At 48.5% G+C, this 14,002-nt stretch overlaps 1 protein-coding gene across 1 annotated transcript in view; it reads left to right on the top strand.

Annotated features, from left to right (window-relative positions):
• The window catches only part of LOC141060261 (uncharacterized), a 184,161-nt gene that overhangs the window by 56,453 nt on the left and 113,706 nt on the right, over window positions 1-14,002 (top strand). The window contains exons 2-5 of the mRNA XM_073556485.1: window positions 7,530-7,679; window positions 7,805-7,984; window positions 12,594-12,717; window positions 12,801-12,898. Of these exons, the coding sequence (XP_073412586.1) occupies window positions 7,602-7,679; window positions 7,805-7,984; window positions 12,594-12,717; window positions 12,801-12,898 (480 nt within the window). The 5' untranslated portion in view covers window positions 7,530-7,601. The remainder of the gene's footprint in view (window positions 1-7,529; window positions 7,680-7,804; window positions 7,985-12,593; window positions 12,718-12,800; window positions 12,899-14,002) is intronic.

The following is a 14,002-nucleotide window of genomic DNA, read 5'->3' as shown; positions in this document are numbered from 1 at the left end:
AATTGGGGCTGTGTAGAGAGAGAAAAGAAGAGGGCCAAGGACTGAGCCCTGAGGTACCCCGACAGCAAGAGGAAGAGGAGATGACGTGGAGCCAGAGAACAAAACACTGAAGGAGCGGTCAGAGAGATAGGAAGAGAACCAGGAGAGTGCAGTGTCCTTAATGCCTAGTGACTGGAGCCTAGAGAGTAGGAGATGGTGGTCAACAGTATCGAAAGCTGCAGATAGGTCAAGAAGAATGAGCAGAGAGTGGTCACCGTTACGTTTTGCTGTCAGAAGGTCATTGGTCACTTTGATGAGTGCAGTTTCAGTCGAATGTAGGGGGCGGAAGCCGGACTGTGAAGGGTCTAGAAGGGAGTGAATGGAGAGGTAACGGCTAAGGCGGGAGTAAACTAGGCGTTCCAAAAGTTTAGAGATGAAGGGGAGATTGGAGACTGGTCTGTAGTTGTTTGTGCAGGATGGGCTGAGAGCAGGTTTCTTTAGTAATGGAGTAACGATGGCGTGTTTGAAGGAGGATGGGAAAATGCCCGAGGAGAGGGAGAGATTAAAGATTGTAGTTAGGTGGGTTGTGACGACTGGAGAGAGAGACTGGAGGAGATGTGAGGGAATGGGGTCGGTAGTGCATGTAGTCGGACGAGAAGAAGAGAGAAGTCTGGAGACTTCTTCTTCTGTGATGGGATCAAATGTGGAGAGTGAGCCAGGGGAGATGTAGGAAGGGATGGGAGTCACAGCACTTGGTGGTTGGGAGCAGATTTCTTGACGGATATCATCTATTTTTTCTGTAAAGTGGGAGGCCAGGTCATCAGCACAAATGTCTGTGATAGGGGCTTGTGCTTTTGGCCTGAGGAGGGAGTGAAAAGTGTCAAAAAGTTTCTTGGGGTTGTTGGCTAGTGAGGAGATCAGGGTGGTGAAGTAGGTCTGTTTGGCAAGGTGAAGGGCAGCGTTATAGGTTCTTAACATAAATTTGAAGTGAAGTCTTCTGGTGTGCGGGTTTTTCTCCATAGGCGTTCAGCACTCCTGGAGCATCGCTGGAGAAGTTGAGTTTGCGATGTGAGCCAGGGCTGTTTTACTCTGTGTTTGGAGGTTCTGAGGGTGAGGGGAGCTACTTGGTCAAGGGTGCTTCTAAGAGTGTCATTGTAGTGATGAACAGCCAGATTAGGACAGGAAAGAGAGGAGATTGGGGACAGAGATGAATGTAGGGAATCTGAAAGTGTCTGAGGGTTAATAGCTTGTAGATTTCTGACTGTGTGGTAGGTAGGAATGAGCTGGGGTGGGCGAGGATTTGTGAGCGTGAAGGAGAGAATGTTGTGGTCAGAGAGTGGAAGCGGTGAGTTGTTTAGGTGGGAGATTGAACAGAGCCGGCAGAAGACCAGATCAAGGGTGTTACCGTCCTTATGTGTCTCAGAGGTTGAAAGCTGTGAGAGGCCTAGAGAGGTGGTTAGTGATAGAAGCTGGGATGCAGATGTGGAATTAGGGCTGTTAATGGGGATGTTGAAGTCTCCCAGGATGAGGGTTGGTAGTTCTGAGGACATGAAGTGTGGCAGCCAGGCTGAAAAGTGGTCAAGGAAGTGGGTGGGTGAGCCTGGGGGCCGGTATATGACCGCTACCCTGAGGGAGAGGGGGCGGAAGAGCCTGATGGTGTGCAAATCTCTCCGTCATAGCCCACACTAATGCCAACAATTCGAGCTTGAAGGAAAAGTAGTTGTCCGGGTTGCGCTCGGAATCGTGAAGGGACTGACTAGCATAGGCAATCACCCTCCTTCCCATCCTGGACCTGTGACAACACAGCCTCAAGTCCGTGCAAGAGTCCGTCGGTGCGGAGAATGAACAGTATAGAGAAGTCCGCATAGGACAGTACCGCAGCTTCGGTCAGCGCTTTCTTCAAGTCACGAAAAGCCTTCTCCTGCCTTTCCTCCCAACAGATGGATTAACCCATCACATTCGGGAGTACCCCTTTCAGAAGCTTGAGCAGAGGTTGTACCACATGGTCAAAGTTCTTCACGAAGCGACGATAGTACCCCGTCAGTCCCAGGAACGCTCAGACATCTTTTACGGTCTCTGTGGTCGGCCAATCCTAAATTACCTTGATTTCCTCCCATGACTGCTTCACTCCTTCAGATGAAACAACATGACCTAGGTACTCTATCTGGGTCTGGAACAAGTGGCATTGCTGTGGTTTCACCTTCAGTCCATACTTCTGCAGACAGCTCAGCAATTGCTCTAGTCTCCGCAGGTGATCTTCAAATGAGGCAGCATATAATATGATGTCATCCAGGTAAATGAGTGTGGCTTCAAAGTTCAAATCACCTAGGCACCTCTCCAGCAGTTGTTGGAACGTACCAGGGGCATCCTTTTGAATTCAAAGAGGCCCATAGGTAGTATAAAGGCCATTTTTGCCTGGTCCTTCTCCGATATGTACACTAGCCATTAGCCACTGGCGAGATCCAGCTTCGAGAAAAATTTGGCTTTCCCCAATACAGACAGAGATTCCTCAATCCGGAGTAGAGGGTATGAATCCCTCACGGTGCAGGCATTGAGTTTACAGTAGTCTACACAGAACCTTAGTGTCCCGTCCTTCTTTCGCACCAGCACAATGGGGATGCCCACGGACTTTGGCTCTCCCTGATGACGCCCGCCTGTAGCATCTGACCGAAGATCTCTCTTACTTCCTGATATAACTGAGGGGGAAACTGCCAATAACATTCTTGAATGGGTGCCGTATCCCCCGTTGGTGTTTTGTGGGTAATCGCTGTAGTGCAGCCAAAGTCATCGTCATGTTTCGCGAACATGGATTGGTATCGCCGCAGTAACTCTTCCACTTGTTGTACCTTGGTGGGGGTGAGTTCAGATAGTTTGGCGCACATCTGTTCCAGTATGCGTCGACCCTCCTGGATGTATTGAGGTTCGGCTGTCGGAGAAGTGGTGACCTTTACCGACCACAGGTTTTCTGGATTTACTGCCAACTGTATGGTCTGTGGATGTATAATTTCTTGAGGTTATTCCCACTACCAGTGCCACTTCACCCCTGTGTGGAAGGACAAATTCCTGATCTGTCAAATTAACGCAGCATACAGGAACCGTCCCTTCACGCACCATGGCCAGTGTCCGGGCCGCTAAGAGTCCTGCAGGCAATTGTTACAGAGGGTTCCAACTGTACTTCTACCCCCTCTAGTGGGGCATGTGCTCGGACTGACAGTCAGTATGATCTGTCCTGGTGGTAGGGTGAGTTTAGTGGAGGCCGGCACAACCACTTTTTCTAATGTTTCCCCTGACTAGAGGCCTCCCTAAGCTTGAGCTGTACGAATTAACCATTGAAACACTTGTCACTGGGGGGTATGCGGACTCCACTGTTTCAGAGACAAATGAGAAGGTTCATCGATGAGCAGTTTTCCAAACTCTTTCAGGATATTCATCCCCAGGGTGACGCTTCCCCCAGTGTCAGCACTATACCCTTCCGTCCAAGATCTTTCCCTCACAAGGAGACCTGCATCCACACCACCCATGCGACCGGGATGGGCAAGTGGTTTGCCGCTGTCAGCTTCACTACCGGGCCCCACTCAGGCCGGAGAGGCTCTGGGAAGTGTCATCGGAAATACCCTTCAGGCATGGCATCGTGGTCACTTGGAACCCAGTATCTACCAGGCAAAGCACGGCTCGACCATCTAACTCGGCCCAGACCAACAGCCACGTAGACCCCAGATTTGTGGGACTTTCACTACTCCTTCCTTTCCATTCTGGTTCCGGGCGACATCCCCCAGGCTCGGAGCCCTCTAGTTTAACGGACGGTGCGGCCGGGACCCGTTCCTCCGTGGACGTTCCCTGGCCATATGTCCCACTTCTCCGTAGTTATAGCAAGCGAAGGGCCTCTGCCGGCGGAACCTTCTGGCATCGTTACGGGCTTCTGTTTCACTTTGGCCCCCGGCTGCATACTGACCGATTTCAACTTTCTCCTTCACTTGAGCCAGTAACCCTTGAATATTCAACAGCTCCTTTCTCATCTCTTCAACCCATTGGGGTTCAGCAACAGTCTTTACTGCTCTGCTGCATCACACCTCTGGACCTTCCTTACTGGGACTGTCACCCCCTGCTCCTGTTCACGTAAGCGGGCCTCTTTTCCTATGTCCGCAAAAGTGATACGAGAGTCCGCCCGTACCTGCTCTCTGAGTCTGCTTGGTCAGAGCATCCCGCAGCCAGTCACCAACAAGTCATGCAACACGACATCTGCTGACCCTATCACCACTCAGTCCTTTCTAACAATGGTGGTGTGTAACTCTTGCAGCACATTCATATACTGTGTAACTGTCTCCCCCTCTCTTTGCATGCGGCTAAACAGGCGAGTCCTAAGTTCTCCTATGTGAGTGGGGTCCCCATGGGTCACCTCTAAAATTTGGAGAACTTTGGTAAAACATATCACGATCTCGGGGGGTATGCAGCTTCACAGAGTCTCTAGCCTCTCCATCCAAAGCCTTAATGGCCACCTCGGCCTTGAGTGCAGGGCTCATAGGGTGCATTCTCATCATACCCCTCGTGCGCTCCGTCCAACTCCACAACATAGTATTGGACCCCGTATATTTAGGCAACTTACTCAGCATGGCCCCCCAGGGAGATACTGGTTCTGGGCCCAGCCGCCTGTTCTGCGGCCTCTGTGCAATTGGACTGCATTCTGCCGACTACGCCAAATGTAAGAGGGCACTGGAAATGAGGTTCGTTGGATGCAGTGAAGAGCCGGAGGCAGAGAAGGGGTTAGCAGGGTTTACTACAACAGGTTATTGTGGTACAAGGAATACTCCGCGCAGGGAGATGAAATCAACAGTGGGAAAACGCGGGAACACTGAGCACAACTACAAGATTTGCACAAAAACACAATATTTGGAATAAAGGTGTACGAAAAAGAGAGAACTTATCGCTTGCAGTTCTTGTTGTGGAGAGGCTGGAATATCTACCGCCGGCATCGTAAATCATCTACAATGTCTCTGACCCTGTTGCGGAGGGACGAAAAGTACTGTCTCCCGACCGTGCCCATGTATCCGGGCTCACTGGGCTTGAGTGCGTTGGAATGTAGAAACAGTCTCTTTTGTTGATTCCTCTGGAATGACGCAGTACACAAACAGCATGCATGCTTGCAGGCTGCAGCAGCATGCAAACCTCTGAACTAGTCGCTAGGAACAGAGCGAGTCAGATTGTCTTTCACTGAGAGCGGGAATGAGCCGTCCAGTAAAGGAAGGTCTGGGGACAGCTCAGTAAGGACATAGTCAGTGGGTACGTCAAACCGCTGGGGAATAGCTGATGAGGAATTAGCAGTCGGAGCAGTGGGGAAGGAGTCATCCTTCTCCTTCTCCTGTCGCCGTTCCCGACAATTCTCCCCTGTTCCCTCGCTCAGCCCCTTCTATCTCCCCCACGCCCCCTGCTGTCCAGTGCAAAGGTCCTCCCCACTCAAAGTAATCGTCCCTCAGCAACAGTGGTGACAGTCCCGATAGTTCCGGCCCCAAAGTGTACCGAGAACCGCTGACTCTGCCCTGGCTCATCTTCTTACATAAGTATAGTAGTAACTAGGCCGCCAAATACTTGGGGGGCGGAGGAACATTCTGCCAAACTCTGTCACACCTTCTTAGGCTGGTTTCACATTTGCGTTTTTTAGCGCTGGAAAAAAACGCATATGTGCGCATGCGTTTTTTCCCCTATATTTAACATGGGTGCGCATACCTGCGCGCTGGTAAGCGCATGTATGCGATTTTCATGCGCTGCGTTTTTTTGGGGTGTGCGTTTGTATTTTCCAGACGCAGCATGTTGCATTTTTTGGCCCTGCAAAAAAGCGCATGCGCACATATGCGCACGTTTTGCGCTAAAAATGGCCATTATAGCCTATGGATGCGCATATGTGCGCACTGGCATGCTCATGTATGCGTTTTTTTGCACATGCGTTTTTTTTTTGTTAACCATGGAATTTAGGGGTTTGGGTTAGAGTTAGGGTTAGTTAAGGGGGTTTAGGGTTAGGGTCAGGGTCAGGGTTAGGGTTGGGGTTTGGGTCAGGGTTAGGGTTAAGTATGGTTTGGTTAAGGGTTAGGGTCAGGGTTAGGGTCAGGGTTAGGGTTAAGTATGGTTTGGTTAAGGGTTAGGGTCAGGGTTAGGGTCAGGGTTAGGGTTAGGGTCAGGGTTAGGGTTAAGTATGGTTTGGTTAAGGGTTAGGGTCAGGGTTAGGGTTAAGTATGGTTTGGTTAAGGGTTAGGGTCAGGGTTAGGGTTAAGTATGGTTTGGTTAAGGGTTAGGGTCAGGGTTAGGGTTAGTTAGGGTTTAGGGTTTGGGTTAGGGTTAAGTATGATTTGGTTAAGGGTCAGGGTTAGGGTTAGGGTCAGGGTTAGGGTTAGTTAGGGTTTGGGTTAGGGTTAAGTATGATTTGGTTAAGGGTTAGGGTCAGGGTTAGGGTCAGGGTTAGGGTTAGTAAAGTCATGGTTTGGGTTAGTGTGAGGGGCCACCTAATGTTGGAAAAAAACGCAAACGCGGTAAAAACGCATAAAAACGCTGCGTTTTTTTCATGCATGCTCATAAAAATGCTTGAAAAAAGCGCAGCAGTTGTATGCTTTTGTATGCGTTTTTTTCAATGCGTTTTTTTGCGGGAAAAACGCGCTGCAAAAAAAAGCAAGTGTGAAACTAGCCTTAGATGCCATGTTTGCTTTTCACATCAGCAAGTGGTTATACTGCTAGGGTTTTTGTTGCAGCCGCTCCTGTGCTGTCCCTGCAGTGTACATCTATGTTATGGGGCCCAAAAGAGTTAATTTGTAAAAAAAAAATTTTTCACTTGTTAAAATACAATAATATGTCTTCTGCTTTTTTAATTTTTTTTCTCTCATTTTTACAAGAATTGTTGGAGCCAATTTTTCTTTTGAAACATTTTAATATCGGCTTTTTCTGGTGTTTTTCTTGTAATATAGGAAAGCCTAAGGCCAGAAATAAACCCCATAAATCACTGTACATGGAGACTTTGGGATCAGATCATTTCTGTCTGTGTTGATTGTGGAAACTAAAAATATTTTCTTAATTAAAGCCTCAAACTTCTGTGTGTGACTCAGAGCTGAGATCTAACGGGATAGAAGATTCCAGTGCGGGGAAGACGGGAAACCTTCATATAGACGGCCGGTGGGGATGGAGTCAGTGACCGACTCTGGCCAAATCTGTCTCTAGAGCCGTAGTAGGAGATGAAGATGTCGTCCTCATCATGAAGGAGTTATTTCTCATGTCGCGTGTAATGAATATCTCCTGCAGTATTGCTAATGCCGATTCCAGTGTCGGTAATGAGATGAGAATTCACGTTATGGAAGATGAGTCTATGAGGAACGTGTTCAGCTGCCGACTCTGAGGAGGAAACTGCTTGTTGTCTGTGGCCTAAATATATAGGTTTTATTAGTAGATGTCAGGGGAGAAAACTAAACCCTGTAAGATAATAAATCTCCTCATATGTTTCCCTTATTATCTCCAGTAATTGTATTATTACACAGGATTCTTATGATGTTACATCGGATCATCTTCTCATTCAGGTCTCTACAATATCGGATCCTCTCAGTGAAGATCTTCTACAGAAGAGAATTTTCCTGATTTACCCATCAAGGATGGATATGGACAGAGACAAGATGGCGGAGAGGATGTTACACCTCGCCCTAGAGATCCTCTTCCGTCTCACTGGAGAGGTGAGAGATTCTGATGACGTCACATTACATCATTCTTATCTATGGGAATAACAGATGGACAGAACTGGAGAGGTGAGGGCTCTGAAAATGTCTGTAGTGAGATTAATGTGTCTCTCCATTACCAGGATTACACAGTGGTGAAGAAGACCTCTAGTGATTGCTGTCAGGACCCTGTGTCTGAGGGATGGGGAAGACCCCTGAGCCCAATCACGGGGTCTGCACCTCACCCTCTGATCCATGAGGACATCAGTGACCTGAAGATCCTAGACCTCATCTACAAGATGATTGAGCTGCTGACTGGAGAGGTGACACTGCTGGGACATTATTATTATTATTTATTTATAAAGCACCATTGGTTCCATGGTGCTGTACATGAGAAGGGGTTCCATACAAATTACAGATATCACTTACAGTAAGCAAACTATCAATGAGAGACTGATACAGAGGGGAAAGGACCCTGTCCTTTCGGGCTTACATGCTACAGGATGGTGGGGAAGGAGACAGTAGTTTGGGGGGGTTGCAGCAGCTCCAGTGATGGTGACGCGGTAGCTCCAGTAGTGGTGAGGAGGCAGCGGGGATGATTGCAGGCTGTAGGCTTTCCTGAAGAGGTGGGTTGTCAGATTCCGTAAGAAGGATCCGAGTGTGGATAATAGCCGGACGTGTTGGGGCAGGGAATTCCAGAGGATGGGTGCTATTCGGGGGAAGTTTTGGAGGCGGTTGGGTGAGGAGCGAATAAGTGTGAAGGAGAGAAGGAGGTCTTGGGAGGACCAGAAATTACGTGATGGAAGGTATCAGGAGATTAGTTCAGAGATGTATGGCGGAGACAGGTTATAGATGGGCTTGTAGGTCAGTATTAGTAATTTGAATTGGATACGCTGAGGGAATGGGAGCCAGTCAAGAGATTTGCAGAGGGGAGAAGCGGGGGAGTAGCGAGGAGAGAGATGAATTAGTCAGGCACAGAGTTAAGGATGGACTGGAGAGGTGCAAGGGTGTTAGCAGGGAAGCGACAGAAAAGGATGTTGCAATAGTCGAGGCGGGAGACGATGAGGGCATGCACAAGTAGTTTAGTAGATTGAGGGTTGAGGAAGGGACGGATTCTGGAAATATTTTTGAGCTGGAGGCGAAAGGAGGTGGAGAGAGCTTGGATGTGCGGTTTGAAGAAAAGGGTTGAGTCAAGGGTTATTCCAAGGCAGCGGACCTCCAGTAGTGGGGAAAGTGTGATGTTGTCAATTGTTATAGAAAGGTCGGTTAAGGAAGATCTGTGAGATGGGGGGAATGATGATTAGTTCAGATTTGTCCACGTTGAGTTTGAGGAAGCGAGAGGAGAAGGAGGATATAGGTGATAGATACTCCGGGATTCTGGAGAGCAGAGAGGTGATGTCTGGGCCAGAGAGGTAGATCTGAGTATCATCAGCATAAAGGTGGTACTGGAATCTGTGGGACTTTACGAGTTGCCCCAGGCCAAGTGTATAGATTGAGAAGAGTAGGGGTCCTAGAACAGAGCCTTGGAGGACTCCCAACAGAGAGAGGGTGGGATGAGGAGGTAGTGTGGGAGTGATAGACCCTGAATGTGCAGTTGGAAAGGTATGAGGAAATCCAGGATAGGGCGAGGTCTTTGATGCCGAAGGAGGAGAGGATCTGTAGTAGGAGGCAGTGGTCAACTGTGTTGAAAGCAGAGGACAGGTCTAGAAAGAGGAGTATAGAGTATTGTCCGTTAGCTTTTGCTGTAAGTAGGTCTTTGGTAATTTTTGTCAGGGCTGTCTCAGTGGATTGATGGTGGTGGAAGCCAGATTTTAGATTGTCAAAGAGCAAGTTAGATAAGAGGTGGGAGGAAAGTTCAGCGTGGACATGCTGCTCCAGGAGTTTAGAAGCGAATGGGAGCAGCGATATTGGGCGATAGCTGGACGTGGCTGTTGGGTCGAGGGTTGGCTTTTTAAGGATAGGCGTGATTGTGGCATGTTTGAAAGCAGAAGGGAAGGTACCAGAAGTTAGTGATAGGTTGAAGAGGTGGGTTAGGGATGGGATAAGTGTGGTGGTGAGGTTGGGGTGGAGGTGGGATGGCAATAGGGTCAAGTGCACAAGTGGTGAGGTGTGATTTGGAGAGAAGATGAGCAAGCTCCCCTTCAGTGATGTTAGATAGGGAGGTTATGGGGTTTGGGCATTGGTCTGGTGTGCAAAAGGGTTGTGGTGGTTAAGCAATAAAGACTTGCCGTGTTTGGTCTATCTTGTTTTTGAAGTGTGCGGCAAAGTCCTCTGCAGAGATGAGGGAAGTCGGAGGAGGCAGTGGTGGGCGGAGGAGGGAGTTAAAAGTATTGAACAACTGTTTGGGATTGTGGGATAAGGAAGATACAAGGGATGTAAAGTAGGCCTGTTTAGCAGAGGTGAGGGCAGATTTGAATGCAAGTGTTGCTTGTTTTAGTGCAGTGAAGTCGTCTTGCGAATGTGTTTTCTTCCAGCATCGTTCTGTAATTCTGGATGCTTGCCGAAGCTTTTTAGTGGTGTTATTGTGCCAGGGTTGTCTATTGATTCGTGTCACTCTGTTATGCATGACAGGGGCGACTGAGTCCATGGCTGATGCAAGAGTGGCATTGTAGAAAGTAGTTGCAGTGTCTGTGTCGTGGAGCGAAGATATGGAGGACAGTGGTAGAATAGAGTCAGAGAGTGTGCGAGTGTCTAGATGTGAGGTTTGTGCGGGGGTGCGCATGCTGCTGGACATGGGTGACAGGTGGAGAACAGGGATGAGAAAGTGCGTAGATGGTGGTCAGATAGAGGGAGAGGGGAGGTGGTGAAGTTAGAAAGAGAGCAGAGGCGGGTGAAGACCACGTTTAATGTATGTATGTCCGTCTGTGCGGGTTGCTGAGGAGGACCACTGAGTAAGTCCAAAAGATGAAGTAAGGGACAGGAGTTTGGAGGCTGATGAATGGTGGGTGTCAATGGGGATGTTGAAGTCACCCATGATGATGGTGGGAATGTCAGCAGAGAGAAAGTGAAGGAGCCAGGTGGATAATTGGTCAATGAAGGCATTGGTCGGGCCTGGAGGTCGGTATATGATGGCCACTTGGAGGTTGGAGGGAGAGTAGATGCAGACAGAGTGGACTTCAAAAGAGGGGAGGATAAGGGAGGGTAGAGGTGGGATTGGGTTGAAGGTGCAATTGGAAGAAAGGAGAAGGCCCACTCCTCCAGCATGTCTGTTGCCAGGGCGAGGAGTGTGGGTGAAGTGGAAGCCGCCGTAACACAGCTCAGCAGGGGAGGCTGTGTCGGAGGGTGTCAGCCATGTTTCGGTGAGGCCAAGGAAGGAAAAATTATGAGAGGTAAAGAGGTCGTGAATCACATGGAGTTTATTGCAGACGGAGCGGGCATTCCAGAGTGATCCAGAGAGTGGGAGCATGGTGGTGGGCGTCAAGGGCACGGATTTGAGGTGGGAAAGATTTCTGGTGTTTGTGTTGGTTTGGGAACGATAGAAGGGGGTAATAATGGGAGGTGTGGGTTGTGGGGGTCCAGGGTTGGGAGATATGTCGCCAGCAGTGAGGAGAAGCAGAAAGAGGGAGAGCATGTGGGAGAAGGAGGGTGGGTGGCTTGTTTTGTATTTTATTAGGAGAGCTCTGAGGTCGAGGAGCAGGCCAGCAGAGGAGGTCAGGTGGGGAGGCCAGAGGGAAGAAGAGATTATTATTTGGTTAGCGGGTGCTGGGGTTTGTGGATATCGAAGGAGAGTGAGTAGTAGTGGAGCCAAAACTGTTAGTGCGTATGTCAGCATGGTGAGAGTAATTTAGAAGGCAAAAGAAATTTAGAACATGTAAACGCAGTGGTTAGTCGTACCTTCTGGTCACTTCAGGCTCATTTCAGATGTTATCCTTAGAAGACTTCCTTGGAATAACAGACCGAGGTCAGGCAGACCTCTTAAGCCCCCGTCACACACAGCGAGATCGCTAGCGAGGTCGCTGCTGAGTCACAAGTTTTGTGACGCAACAGCGATCTCATCAGCAATCTCGCTGTGTGTGACGTATCAGCGACCGCCCACCACCATTTATCGCTGATCGTGCTCGAATGCCCTGGACATTTTTTTGATCGTTAGTCTCCCGCTGGCCAGCACGCATCGCTGCATGTGGCAGCATGAGACGATCGATCAGCGAGCTGGTATCCAAGGTAAACCGTGGGTAACAAGTGCGCGTGTCGCTTAGTTACCCGCTGTGTACCTTGCATACTGGCTCCCAGCGCCAGCACGCTGGTATCCAAGGTACACAGCGGGTAACTAAGCAACGAGCATGCTTGTTACCCGAGTCGTCGCTGGTCTTGATCGCTGATGAGATCTGCTTGTTTGGCAGCTCACCAGCGATCATATAGCAGCACACCAGCGATCCCGACAAGGTCATATCGTTGTCGGGATCGCTGGTGCATCGCTATGTGTGACGGGGGCTTTAGTCTGAATTTATACTAAACAGCATATGAAAGGGCCCAGGTGTGATCTGAAAGGAAGGAGCAGTAGGGGGACTGGATGCAGACACAGGAGATGATTAATTAGAAGTAACAAGAGGAAATGCTAAGGGAGATAGTATTGCAGCCAGAACACATACCATTGATAGCAGACAGATTCAGAGGTGATTGGGGTTCAGGAAAGATGTGTGATGATGGTATTGCAACCAGAACACATACCATTGATAGCAGACAGATTCAGGGGTGATTGGGGTTCAGGAAAGATGTGTGATGATGGTATTGCAGCCAGAACACATACCTGTGGATGAAGCAGATCGATTGTCAGAGTGATAGTAATAATAATGAAGCATCTATAGCAGGGAGTCATTTTCAGGCATATTTCAGTTGTTAGCCTTAGAACGACATCCTTGGAATGACAGACCGACATTATACAGTAACACTATTAAGGGATCAGGAGGATGACGGTATCATTGTATGTGTCAGGTTCCTATAAGGTGTCAGGATGTCGCTGTCTATTTCTCCATGGAGGAGTGGAAGTATTTAGAAGGACACAGAGATCTCTACAACGACGTCATAATGGAGGTTCACCAGCTCCTCACATCACCAGGTAATAGACAGGACTAAATACACACGGCCTATAATTATCTGTATGTAGAGAATGAATTCAGTCCCTGTATGTGTTTCCTCCAGATCTATCCAGTAAGAGGACAACACCAGAGAGATGTCCCCGTCCTCTTCTTCCACAGGACTGTAACCAAGAAGATCCCAGTGCTCTTCAGGATCATCAGGTAGATGGAGATAAGGTGTCAGGAGATCTCCTCTATGATGTGTAGACAGCTGTGAAGGTCTTGTGCTCAGTCTTGTTTTATCCATGATGATTTAATGAGAACGGTGGAGATGGCAGGATTACAGCTGACACTGACATGGAAATTTGATTGATTAGGTAGATATACCCTCGTGCGTGCTGTGGCCTGTCCTAATTAGACAGAGTCTTATTGAGCGCTCAAGGAAGGAAAGATGCCACACCTAGTTAGCAGCAATCCATTCCAGCAAAACTCTGGAAGTTTATTGAATATACTTGGTTTTATCAGTTCGTACAAAGGAGTGGTTACTCATTAACATAAAGGCTGAACTTCTTATCTAATTCGTCAGTTTAAATACATGTACATATATGGGTGTCCGACCTGAGGTGATTTAAGAATCAGATTATTTACTGCCCCTTGTCTTACAATGTCAGCAATGTTCAGATATTGGCTGGTACATCTGGCCTTACTTCCTCTTCTGTATGTCTGGGACAAATGTCACAAGACAATGCTATCATGAGTTAACATCAGCTCCCCAGGCCCTGGCTCATGGGGTTAGGTCATCTTTAGCAACTGATTATAAAGTTCAGGACAGCTGTGACTATATCTAGGCGCATATGAATGAGTATATAGAGTATATAAGTATATAGCCTATAGCAGGCAAGTGAAATCTAGATGAAATACATATACATATATATTTCCATAACAATCCCCCCTTAGATATCACTTGCCCTAAAGTCCTGCTCCTGGCCCAAAGCGCTGCAACTCTTTTATGCTGCCAGTGGTTTGACGCACGCCTAGCGCATACATCCTCCTCTCTACAGACTTTCGCAAATGGGCGGTCAGGAGATCTGTCCCTAACGGGGGTTTTGTGCAATGTAATCAAAGTCTCTTAGTTAGCAGTCTATGCAGTCAGTGCATGTGTATTCTCTATCAGGTAGGTAATTTATTCAGTCAGGTAGGTCATCCACGGCATCATTCCAGCTCAGGTGTATCTTCTGGTATGAAGGCCTTTTCCTGCAATGCGGTGCGTGGATTCAGGTGGGGGTTTTCCTTCCAGGTTGGCGGCGTCAGCACTTGGAGAAGGGC

The sequence above is a fragment of the Dendrobates tinctorius genome, unplaced genomic scaffold (assembly GCF_039654945.1).
Source record: "Dendrobates tinctorius isolate UK_male_01 unplaced genomic scaffold, ASM3965494v1 ptg000233l, whole genome shotgun sequence".
In the NCBI taxonomy this organism is placed as follows: Eukaryota; Metazoa; Chordata; class Amphibia; order Anura; family Dendrobatidae; genus Dendrobates; species Dendrobates tinctorius.
This window is presented reverse-complemented; position numbering and strand designations above follow the sequence as displayed.